Raw genomic sequence first — 12626 nt, forward strand, 5'->3', positions numbered from 1 at the left:
AGCAGAGAGGCATCTGCTGGGCTCCGTTGGTTTCAGGCTGAAAATCTGGATCTGAGCCCTGGTTCAAACTCTCACTGGAAGAGCCAGCGGCACGGGGACACCTCCCCACCCCAGCTGTAACAGCAACGCGTGGCAGAGTCAGAAACACAAGCAACCCCCCCCACACACAGGCAGTGCTGGTGAGAGGACTGGAGGGCCTGTAGCTACCTTCGGCTGCAGCAGAACGCCGGCTCCTTTCTGCGAGGCAATCCCCAGCACTCTGTGGGGTGTTCCTGAATCTAGTAGAGGCTGCTTAAGCAATTAACGCGCATAAAGCGCTCTGAAGATACCATATACTGAGAGCTGCTGTCAAGAACCAGGGAGGGGGTGAGCCTGGAGCACCCAGGTGGAGACAGCTGGCTCAGGCCAACAAACATGCTCTGCCTTTGGGCTCTCCAGAGAAGGGACCCAGCAATCTTTCTCCCCTCTGGGTGCAGCTGAGCCTGGCGAAGCAGCACAAGAGGGAGGTGGGACACTTCTGCCAGCCCACACTGCAAGCAGCCAGCAGAGCCCTGAAGAAGCTGGTGTCTCATTGGGGCAGGTGCCACTCATTAACTCCTCAGAGGAGCTAGCCTCTCCAGAGAGAAGTGGAGCAGCAGGCCCTGCAGAACCCCAAGGGGCAGCCAGGCACAGGGAGTAGAGTGAGGCGTACAGTGCTGCTCTGGGTTATCCAAGTAGCCAAGTGCCAGAAGGCTTTGGCCACTGCACTCTGCTGAGGTTGGTCCATTCACATACAGACTCTTCTCCAGCATCCCAGAGGAGATGGTCAGCTGGGAACCGAGCACAAGGGGAGGGTTCAGTAGGAGAGGGACAGATACGATCAACGTTCTCATTGACTTGTGCTGGGCTTTAGGGATGGGTCCCCGCTGCTAAATTAACAAGGATGCCTGCAGCGATGAGAGCCCTGCTGGCTCCCCAGTGCAGAGGCGATGCAGAGGGAGTGTTCTCTGCTGTGACTGCTGTGAGACTATTTCTACCGAGGCTTTAATCCCTGTCTCTGCAGAGAGACACATCAGACAGGCGCTAGAGTGAGTGCAAAGAATCCGACCCAGAAATGCCTCTTAAAGCCTCTGGAATCTCAGATGTGTAGTTGGCAGGTTTCCTCCTGCTCAGTCACACCAGACTCAGCCAAGCCAGAAGAAACAGCTGGTTATTTTACAGCTCTGCAGTCTATCCTTGCATCAACTCCTTCAAACACTAACAGAACATTGCAGCAGTGGGCAACATATTCCAGACAAGAACAGGGCTGGGCTACAGGCAGATTCCTACCTGGCTCCCTGCCTCAGCTCAGGAAACCTGCTCAGACTCAAACAAGAACAAAGTTGAAACACGAAGGTCACACAAACCCGGCTCTAACTCTGCTCCCCATCCCAGACTCTGCAGCAGGTGGGATCTCCCATCACACAGTCTCCCACAACTAAGTGATTCCAAAGGGCTTCCACATGTGCTTTAGGAAGGCATATTGTCTATAAAATGCACACGTGTGAAGGTTATAGGCCTTGCTGGAGCCCTAGGCATGGTTAAAAGTATGAGCCAAGGTTGGCTGTGAACCAAAGTGGGCATTGTTAGAGTAGTAACACTAGGAATCAGCTGACCAAGCAAACACAGAAGACGCAGACCTCTCAAGTAACCACCTAATGCTCTCCTCAGAGGGCGGGGTGGGACCCCGTGTAAGATCCGGAGGGGAGGTCAGGATAATGGATGAGGAGGTTTTATCTGAACTATTAGGTGTGAGGCACAAGGATGGTAACTAGTAACATCTGGAGAGTAGCACGTAACTTGTTTGTATCGCTGTATAACAGGAGGGGCAGCTTTGTATTGGCCTAGGGGACAGGCGTACACGTGTTAGTGTGCCGGTACCCAGCGAGCTGGGCACTGACTCCGAGCTTTGCTGACAATGACCCTGGCCGCGCTTTCGCCACCAAGTCAAGCCTGTGTCCGTCCTTTCTGAGCGACATCGCGGTCTGCTGAGTCAGCAACCAGCCATCTCTGCTGGTACAGAAACGCGGCAGCTCCAGGAACAGGAACAAGCGTGCGGTGTTTCCCTGGGGCTGGGGGCAGGAAGGCCCACGAGTGCTGCAGACTGGATGGACAGTCTGGGGCTTTCAGCCAGAGTCTCCTTGCTTGCTCTGGGTTTGGTTGAAAAGCTACATAAACTTGCATTGCATGGTCTCCTGCTGACATCCGAAGATGACGTTCATTGCCTTGCCCAGACACGTGTGCCCAAAGACAACGGAACAACGCTCCCAGCCCCTCTCCCCACAACGGTTCCGTGTTCCTTTACCTGCCAATCTGCATTACCTTCTCTGCACCATTAGTTAGTGCCTCTCCATGAACCGTACGATGATGTAAGGGCATAGGGATAAAGTCACTGCTGCGTGGGAGCCCAGGGGCCTGAAGCTAACTTACCAGCCAGAGGTTGCAGAACGGCTCAGTGACACCTACTTTAGTCAGCAGTGAAATGTGGCCATAGGGCTTTAAACTGCTGAACACTGGGCTGACCCACGCCTGGCCTGCTATAAAATCCCTGTCAGAGCTGCTCTAGCTCACAGAGACAGGCTTGCAACGCTAGGTGGGCCCGAATGCCCTTGCTGAAGGCTGGAGTCTTGGTTAACGCAGCGGAGGCTAGCTGCCACTCAGGTGGCTGTTTCTAAGCTCACCTGAAAATGTGCTGAACTGACTCATGCAACGACTGAAACAGAGCAGCTTGAGAGGGAATCTCAGGAAAACCTTCCTGACTGTCCGAGCAGTAGGACAATGGAACAGACGCCTCGGGGCGTCCTGGAAGCTCCTTCAAATAGAGGCTGGATAGCATCCGTCTTGGATGGCGCAGACACAACAAATTCTGCACTTTGGCAGGGAGTTAGAATCTTTTTCTCCCCTGTAAAATACCTAACAATACTGCCCACAACCCACACAGCCTCTGTCCTAGGCAAGGCCAGGGAGGTGTATCAAGGAAACGAAAAAATCACCACCAAGGCTGGCCTTACATTTGACGTGAAAGCACCGAAAGTGCCCAAACCAGCTCCTAGCTCAAAATGGTGAGAATCCAGCAATTGTCAAATTTCGCCTTTACTTGGAAAATATGCAAGGAGGAAAATCCCTGGGACCTAAGAACAGTGTCCAAGGCGTATGGCCCGGAGGGCTGGAATGTAACATCTCCTGTAAAATGCCCCACCAAAGCCAGGCAGCGCTTTTCAGGGAGTTTATCCCGGGCCCAGATGAAGCTGTGAAGTTCCCTGAAGAGAACTGACACCTGCTTTACTGATTTGAGAGGAGTGAAAATTCCAGAGGTCTCCAATTCACCCCCCCCCCCAAAAAAAAAAACCAAAACCCACAAGGTTGTGCCAGTACTCACAATCAGAACAAAATCCCTATTAATTAAATCGGTTAACATGGAATGTGACACCCTTTGGGATGTAGATTTAGTGTGAGACTGTTTATCAAGTGCAGATAATACTAATTGTTCCCAGGGAGATTTATCTGCTGTGGTTATTAGGCTCTGTCCTCTGCCTCTCATGTGCCTGCATTAAGCAGAGAGTAAAGAGGTGAACCTTGTTTGTAAAACAAACTCCTGAAGGTTGAGACTTCTATCAGTGCAGTCAAAGTCCAGGGGCTGTTCCTCTAAGCCCACATGCACCTGCATTTCTGGGAGTATTAACAGAAGAAAGATACTACTGGAGAAATATCTTTAACCACCCTCCCGTGTGCATGGTTGCTCTCAGCTGACAGGTAACTAGCACCATCTACTCCTGGGTCACAGCAGGGGCAGACACGGAATGAATCACTGCTCGTGTTTGGCTACAAGGCAGAGACAAGGCATCAGCACTATTCCTTCTGGCACCTGACCTGCTCTACCCACCCCCACAAGTTGCAGCACCCCACCCAGAGCACTTGGAGGGGAAACCACTGTGGCTAGAATAAGGAAACCAAACTGGCCATTCAACACACTGCACAAACTGGGATCTGGGCTATTCCCTCCGTCCCAATGAGACTCCTGTCTGTCCAAACATGGCAGCCCCGGGAAGCTGTGAGTGCCATGCCTTCTCTGATTCCCTGTCTCTTTCCAGCTAAACTCTGCAAATTCAAAGTGATTCCGACTCAGCGTTCTAACTGAGAGGCAGGATTGAAATGGGGCGTGATTAGCAGCAAGCAGGGGAGAGATACACAAACACAGGCAGCCATTCCAGACGCTTCCCCCACTTGCTGTGGAGAAACTGCCCTGTGGTGTGGTCATATCCCTTGGCATTCAACTCATCCATTCCATGCGCTTCCTACACATGCAGCATGGATGGGCAATGCACCCTGCATCGCACCCCCTGCCCACACACAGGTGAGCACAGAACTCCCCTTGGAGACATGTTCACTCTCACCACAGGAAACTGGTGACCTTGATTTCACTGCTAGGCAGGGAGATGTTCAGGTTGTGGAGAAGGAAGCTCTGGACTCAGACTCAAGAGACTGGGTTTTCATCTCTGGCTCTACTCAGGCTCCCTGTGTGTCTCTGGGCCTAGTGCCCATCTGTGAAATGGGGGTAATGTTTTCCTGCCTCTTGGGGGTGGGTGGGTGGGTGTAAATTCATCAGTGCTTGTGAGCTGCTCCACCACTACAGCGATGGGGGGGGGGCACAGAGAACTCACGTTTCAGAATTCAAGGTGGCGCAATGCCCAGAAGTGTTAGCGATCATCTCTGTATGGGTTCAGCGAGTCAGTCTGCATGCCCATCAGCGCCCGTCGGCACAGCAAACTCTGAGCAGAGATACAGTGCTTCTGTCTGCAAGATTCTCCCCCCACAGCCCGGATCACCTCTGCAGAAATCCCCCACCCTGCGTGCCTCGGCTGCGCCCTACACCCAGCTGGGGCTGTTGAAGGGACACGGGCAGCTTGGGCCCATGGGAATAAGCCATTGTGGGCCCGGAGGCTGATATAACACCCAGCATTGGGCCGGACAAGTGAGAGCAGCAGCCATTTGTGCAGGGTCTGCCCAGGTAGCCATCAGAGAGGGGGACTATGTACTGCTAAAATGGAACCACCGCTTGGGATTGTGCCCTTGCTCTGATAGCTCTGTGGTGAGCAGGCGATCTGGTTAGCCAGGGCCGGGGCAAAGGGAGCCACTCTAAAGTCGAGTTGCTGCCTGGTTTTCAGGCTGTTCTGCCTTGTTCAGGTCCTGTGATGAGATCACATTTCCAGCTGTCTCATGGACGCTCTGCAGCCTTGGGATTTCCCCTTATGTCCAGAGAGCATTTCCCTCTCCCCCTCTCTGAGGGCACAAAGCTGTAAGACACCACCAGCTCCGCTGTGCCACAGCGCCAGCCTGGATTACAAACAAATGCAGAGCCTGCTAGGATACTGAGAACAGGAGCGCCTCACGCAGGCATTGCCAGCTGGAAGTGGGATCTTTGTCCAGCCAGACTCCAGACACCTAGTGGGGCTGGCACTGGCAGACTGTATAAGCCCCTACCAAAGCTGAGCAGGGGAGAGGTATTAATAACAGCCTTGGGAGGACTGCACAAGTCTCCCTCTTCCCCAGGTGGTAAGAGCAGAGCAGGGGGATGCTTTGGAGAATATACCGTGGAAAGGAACCAGTGGGCCCACACCAGGGAAGGGTGGAGGCTTAGCACCTGGAGTAAATGTTCCTCTGCTCAGGTCTATAGCTGATGGTGAGCTCGCTCAGTGTCTGCAACCTGGGCCTGTCTCTATTAGCAACCCTCTAGGGCCACTTAATGACCTATCTAGAAGGAACCTCCCAGCACTTACGCACATTCTAAAGAACATGACCTAACATGGCACACGCCACCTTGACTTAGCACATGACACAAGCCTGTCCCATTTGGCTTTTCCTGCTGGCCTCAGAGCAATCATTTTCATTGTTTGACTCAACACTGCTGACCCCCTTCACTGGTATGGCTCTGGCTTGCAACCCTGCCAGAGACCAGGAAGGCAGGAGTAAACCAAGCAGCTGCAGGATGCCAGGAAGGAGGGTGAGAAACCAGCAGCACCTCTGGCTTAGTATCTTTGCTTTCCAAAGCATCAGCAGTTCCTTATTTCTGTGCTCGGAGGCCTTGCTCAGCCAACCATTTGCCTGGCAGCCTGGCGCTGCCATGTGACAGGCAGTCAGTAGAGGTGCTGCTGCCCTCCCATGGGGGCATCCCGTGCAGTTGGTCCTTACCTTGAAAGGCACCACCGACTTGTAGGAATCAGGCACTTCCCAGCTCAGCAACACTGATGTTTTCATCACGGCGTTGACGCGGAAGTTTTTAGCAAACACTGAAATTAAAAACAACACCTGTGAGCTGCCTGCACGGCCCAGCAGGAACTCAGCAGCACGGGGTACTGAACTCAGCAGCAGCAGGAAAGGAGACAAGCAGAGGAGCGCAGCAGCCTTTCCCCCAGCCGAGTTTCTGATGGTGACTACATTCTCCAACATCAGAGAACGGCAGCTCTAGACTGAACTGCAGCTTTCCTCTCCCCCCCGACAACTCTCTTGGCCCTTTGCCAGGACCAAAAGCCAGCAGCTCTCAGGAGCTGGAACTTGTAGGTCTGCACCAGAGTCAGCAGAGACCCTTTCATGTACAGATGCAATGGGAGTGTGCGTGTGAAGTGACAGAGGCAATTATGTTCCCACCAAAAATCCTCCTCCTAGTAACAGGCAATGTGAGGGAAGCCTTCAGCGAGGCTCCCTGTGCCGAGCCACTTTTACTAGAGGAAATGAGATGACGTACAGCCTTGTTAGCCAGAGCCAGGAGGAATCCAGCCTGCCACACCAAAGGGAGGGGCACCGGCTGGAGATGAGGCTGGACTGTAAGGCTTGTTACCTTGCTCAACAGGCATGGTCCGGGACTGGATGCTAGGGCTGAGCGGCCCCACCCCCTTGCTGGTGCTGGCCCTCACTTTTATGTCATAAGTGGTGTCAGGTCTGAGGTTGGTCAGCATGATGCTCGTGTCCTTGGTGACGTTGGTCAGCTCCTGCTGGCTGTTGATGTCTCTGTACATAACCGTGTAGTTGGTAATTCTCCCATTTCGCTCTGCCAGCACTGGGGGGTCCCAGGCCACCTCTGTGGTGGAGGTGGTGAGCCCAACCACACGCAGGTTCTGCGGGAAGCCACTGGGCAAGTCCTCTGTCGTGGTGATCTCCTTCTCAAACTCCTCCCCTGGACCGGCTCTGTTCTTGGCAGACAGCTTGAAGATGTAGGTGGCACCTTTGTGCAGCCTGGTCACAGTGTAGTGATGGTCATTTTTCCCAAAGTCCATGATGTTCATCTTCTCCTCGTCGGTGCGTTTGTACTGCAGCCGGTACCCCAGCAGCTCCCCGACCATCTCCTTGGGGGGGTGCCACTGGATGAGAGCGGTGTTCATGGCTGTTGTGCTAATCATCATGGTGGGCTTGCCTGGGACTGGAACAGAAAGACACTGTGACCACCCACAAACCCATCCTGCTGCCGGAAAGAGAGGAGAGAAAACTCAGGTCTACTGGATCCAGGATTGGTGTAACTTTGTGCTCAGATAATACAGTGGTGAGTGCAGCATACAACCTAGATGGACCCAAATCCAAGTGCTGATAAAAGCTGGATCCAGCAAATTCTGGGTTCAGATTCCCCAAATTTTACTGTCTAAATGGGCAATGAATGCAGCAGCTGACATTACAACATAAAAATCCAGACCCAGACGTACAATGGCTTAATTGCACCTCAAAACCCATATCTGTCTCACAGATCATTCTGGATTATGTGGACCTCTCCAAGCGACACCCTCGCTGCAGACAAGTGCCACAGCACCAGGAAAACCTGGACCCTGAGGTACTAGTGTTGCCACAGATGCCCAAAAGCCCATACCCAGCATCCTGATCTATCTGGGTGCGGAAAAATGTCACCCCCAAACCTTGTAATTTTACCATCTGCAGAGGCTGTAAGTGGTGCGGAGTGGGCTGTTAGCAATCAGAATGTATTTTGCTTTAGCTGATGAACCAAATCATGATGTGAATGTCGATGTGACTGGGGAGCAGCAACAGTCAAGCCACTGAAATTCTGCTCATGCTGCACAAGTGAAGGGCTGCTGCCTTCCCAGGTTAAGAACCGTTAGTTTGGAATTGAGGATTTAATACCTGGATTCCTCACTCCTTACACAAAGGGTGTCACCATTCCGAGGGAGAACAGATTTGTATACGATCCAACTGATATGGAAAACACCCCTAATCAGTGGGATAATGTCCTGGTAGTAATAAACCAGACACTGTATTTGATGGTGTTCTGGCCCAATTCTGCCCTCAGAAGCCCATAACACTGTTCCCTTCTGAGGTCCCGAGGAGCTGGACAAATCTGTAGGAGGGGACTCTGCTACTATTCAAGTACATCTAATTCAATATGCATTGCTAATGTCGCTCTCTCCATTACTCGAACTCACAACACAATTGCTAATAGCAGTCAAGAGTTAGGGACAGATGATTTTTCAAAGTTGATTCAACATATTGTTATCTTTAAATGTGCATCACGAGGTGGGACAATCTGCTGCAGTTTACTGTGTAGCACTGGGATGTTTAGGAAGCTTCTCCTGTTTGCAGGACAGCTGTGTTAACTCAACAGAATGTACGTCCTCGTGAGGCCTGCAGAATAGAGCAGCTGAGATGCTGACAATGGAAATGACCTCTGGAGTTATCCTGGTGCCATCTGGAGCAGCACAGAGAGTGAGCTGTTCCTGGGTTAAATGCTCCAGGAACTCAGATTTCCAGTTCATGCAAAATGCATTCCCATTATAATGAGCAATAAACATTATGCCTGGGGTTAGTCTGCCAATCAGCAGGACTACCACGTGTAGGTCAGGGCTAGTGATCCAAAAATGAATGACTAGACAATGCCGGCTAGCTGATCCTCTCTCCTGACAACCACCCAAATCTGCTCCCATCATGTTTCCAGAGAAAAGCCAAATGCCTGATGTGTTCTTGTGATGTCCCTGAACCAGGGCCTGGGCTCCTCTGGGCACTAACACTGGATACGCTTGTCTGTTTAGACAGTAGAACTTTGGAAACAAACTATGGCTGGATTCAGCAGGATCCAAAGACTGCATATGGCATTTTGCTGCACTTCTGCAGCAGCAGGTGTTGGTTTAAGCTGGGCTTGTCTAGTGACATGTCGAGGCTGGATCCACTTCTAACTGCCTCTCAAAAACCCTTCAGTGCAATGAAGGCTGTTGCAGGAGGCTCTACAGCCACGGTGGCTAATCCCTCCAACCGCCCCAAACCAGGCGTCAGGGCATCAGAAAGCTGTGTGAGGAGGACTTAATTTCAGAGTCAGGTGAGGTCTGGTGTCTAGGACCTGGCTTTCCCTTCCCTACTCCCAGCACTGAGTGGGTACGTTAAGGCTGAAAGGTTTTCATAGATCTCTTCTAAAGGGCAGCTGCTTTTTCTCCCCTTTTGCCCACCCAGTGTCTGTCCACACCCCTGCTGTGTGTGAACCCTGCACAACTGATCCACATGTAAAGCCTGTGCGTAAGGGATGCAGATTGCACTCTCATCCTTTGCCCCCACTGCAGAAGTACAAATCCCCATGACATTCCCCATCCTGCCCACTCCTTTCAAAGGTGCGCCCTCAGCAGTATCAGGTGTGCCAGGTCCCAAGGAATTTCATAAACCCACCCAGCAGCACCACACACTCACCCGCCCCTGTCGTAGTGACGACTTTGGGTTTGCTGCGTGCCCCATCTCCCTTGGTGGTATAGGCTGCGACAGTGATGGAATAGGTGGTTTCAGGTAGAAGGCCTCCTATGATGGTTTCCTGCGGGACCGTTCATAAGGTGAGCAGAAAATAAGCAACAAGAAACAAATCTGGTTACTGCTTGGGATACAGGAAGGAGGCCCGGCATCTGAAGGCCTTCAGTCAGAGACGCACTGATGATGGCTGGGTTTGTTGCGTGCATCACACCCCCTGCAGGTCTCTAACCTCACGCCCGTGCGGCGTTAACGGCACAATGACAACATTTATTCCAGTGGCTCCATTTCTAACATCTCACTCGCCCTCTCACAAAGATGTCACCTCTCCGACACTCAGGGTTTTGTGCCTGTATCCAAAGCTGCCACCAGACCTGTGCAAACTTGCCTAGAAACAGAGGCTGAGAGGGCACGAGGGCCATCCCTAACCGGCTCTGAGTAACTCCTCTGAGCCTCGACCCCACCCTTGCCTCCACAGCTGCTGTTTCCAGGAAGTTTTGGTTGGAAAATGCACTCTAGGCAAAGCCCTCAGGGACAGCCAGGACCCAGCAAGTGGATCATAACAAATCAAAGCCACCAACAAAAGCAGAAGGCCAGCTCAGGGTACATCAGTGCAACCCTCACTGGGGCTGATTTTGGAATTTGAAGGTGCCTGGAGTCCTGCTGGGAACTCCTGGGAGACAACCCAGGGTGGGGGAGCCGCTGTGGTCCAAGAAACGGGCTTGTCAGGGCATTGCTGCTCAGGCCCCCCCAGGCTGAAACTCCGCTGCAGCATTGCTGCCAGGGAGGGTCCATGTATGCACAAGGTGGGGCAAGTTCTCAGGGGTGGGCTTGGCCAGGGGCCAGTAACTTGGGATCACTCCAGCTCAGCCCAACAGCTGCCCCAAGGCACAGCCGCGGAAGCACTATGCTGCTGGCGGTGGAGGAAAGGCCCTGCTAGCAGTGAAGTAACTGAGGCTTGGCGAGGATGACGTGCTCAGAACGTGTCCGCTCCTGCTGAGAGTGCCTCGCTGCCGTGCAGCCCCACCCCCAGCTTCACCCTTCCCGGGGCACCAGGAGGGCATGAGCCCCCTAGGCACATTGAAATCAAAGAACCGAGCATGACCACCTGCCCTTTTCTATTGAAGGTGACTCCGCCACCCGCGAAGGGCCCTGGGACTGGCAGCCAAGCGGTTCCCAGACTCTGCGGACAGGCTGAGGAAAACGACCCCTAGGACTTCTCTGTCACTGATGTTACGAATGGGATCTGCCTTGGTAAGCATAGCCCCCTGAAGACAGGGAAAGCTGCCTAGGCCAGGGCAAGGCTGTAACACCCTGCTGAGCTCCCCCAAAGCTGTCCTGGCTAACCGGCGAGCAGTGACGTGGGGCAGGGGATGGGACTGGACACCTCAGTGCACACTAATTATCTCTGTTGGACAGAGCCTGGCCTCTGGTGCGTTCCCTCTGCATCCCCGCTCCACAGGGGCCACTGATTTACCTCCACCAAAGCCTATCAGACCTTCCACTGTGGAGCTCCCCACAGCCTCTCCCACTTTTTATCCATATTGCCTAATGGACAACATAGGGACGTTCTTGGAAAGGTAAAACCCCACTTGACTCCCCAGCTGAGCAGGGCCATGCAGGACAGACCCCACTCTCTGCCATGCCACAGGCTCAGCTGTTCAGACCCAACCACGGTAAAGCTACTGGCCAGGGTACGAGAGATGCACTACGACCAGATGAAAACAAACACAAGGAATAACATGGGACAGGGTGACAAGAGAGGGTGAATCATGTGTGAAGGGGCCAGGGAAGGACTGGTGCTGTGGGGGTGGGGAGATGGGATGCCTCCTGGGACTTGTGTCTACTTTCCAGGGATTCCTTAAAGGCCTTTCAAAGGATCTTTCGTTTGTTCATTCTGGAATCATTGCTGCTCTCCCATTAATTGGTCTCCCAAACACCAGCAGCATCAGGCCCCCGATTCCATCCAGACCCACCTGCGAGGTGCCTGCCCAGCCTTACTTTGCCCAAGCCACCGGATTGTCATTGTGGAACCAGCAAAGCCAGAGATACAAATCAACAAGCACCAATAAGAACAACATCAAAATCAGAGCATGAGCGAAATTCCACCTCTCCACTCCACACCCGGCGTCTGTGAGAGCGAACAAGTGTGCAGGACAACTGGTGCCCACAGAGCCACGGAGAGCACCCCACAAAGAACCTGCAGACTCGGAACCTCCCAAAAAGATTAACTTCTCCCAAATCCATGCAAAGAGAAATTCTCATGCAAGAGCATACCATGGGGAGCAAAGGAGGGGGAAGTAAGATGAGGATGGATCAAGGAAGAGATGATTGCACAATGGAAACATAGGGCTGTCATCACAAAACCACTCCTACCAAAACTCCTCAGTTTAAACAGCAGGAGAAATGGACTGGGCCTGGAAAGCCCACAGTGGGGTGTGTAATTGAATTGCTGACTCTAAAAAGGTCATTTTCTAGTTTGTTCCTCCAAATTTATATTTCAAAATTATTTGGGAAAAACTGGATTTAACTATTTAAATGTGATTGTTTTCCTATTACAGTCTCTGTTTCAGCCAAAGGTCACGGCTGAGCGCGCAGGTTATTTTTCATGACTTGGATCAATGAGGTTTAAAGATTATATATCTGATGTTACCATACAACCAGCTGGGCCAACTACTGCAGAGAGGAGGATGCACCTCCTGAGTCGATCACTTGAGTCTGCCTAAAATTGCACTGCGACAAGCTGGAAACACAGATTATAGAAAATGTCAATTGCTTTTCTGCATTTCGCAGCAATCTAAATGCCAATTTTCTCTGGATTTGCTGCTTGTGGAAGTCTTCACAGTGCAACTCTCCAACCTCATTAAGGGAGTGAAAGGGATGTTTTG

General features: G+C 52.4%; 1 protein-coding gene across 11 annotated transcripts in view; it reads right to left on the bottom strand.

Annotated features, from left to right (window-relative positions):
- Positions 1–12626, bottom strand: part of PTPRF (protein tyrosine phosphatase receptor type F) — a 427370-nt gene that overhangs the window by 56503 nt on the left and 358241 nt on the right. For all 11 annotated transcript variants that reach the window (XM_073357995.2, XM_073357994.2, XM_073357992.2 and 8 more), the window contains 3 exons: positions 9688–9805; positions 6854–7432; positions 6208–6305 (listed from right to left, as the gene is read on the bottom strand). In XM_073357995.2, the coding sequence (XP_073214096.1) occupies positions 6208–6305; positions 6854–7432; positions 9688–9805 (795 nt within the window). The remainder of the gene's footprint in view (positions 1–6207; positions 6306–6853; positions 7433–9687; positions 9806–12626) is intronic.

This window comes from Lepidochelys kempii, chromosome 8, assembly GCF_965140285.1.
Source record: "Lepidochelys kempii isolate rLepKem1 chromosome 8, rLepKem1.hap1, whole genome shotgun sequence".
NCBI lineage: Eukaryota > Metazoa > Chordata > Testudines > Cheloniidae > Lepidochelys > Lepidochelys kempii.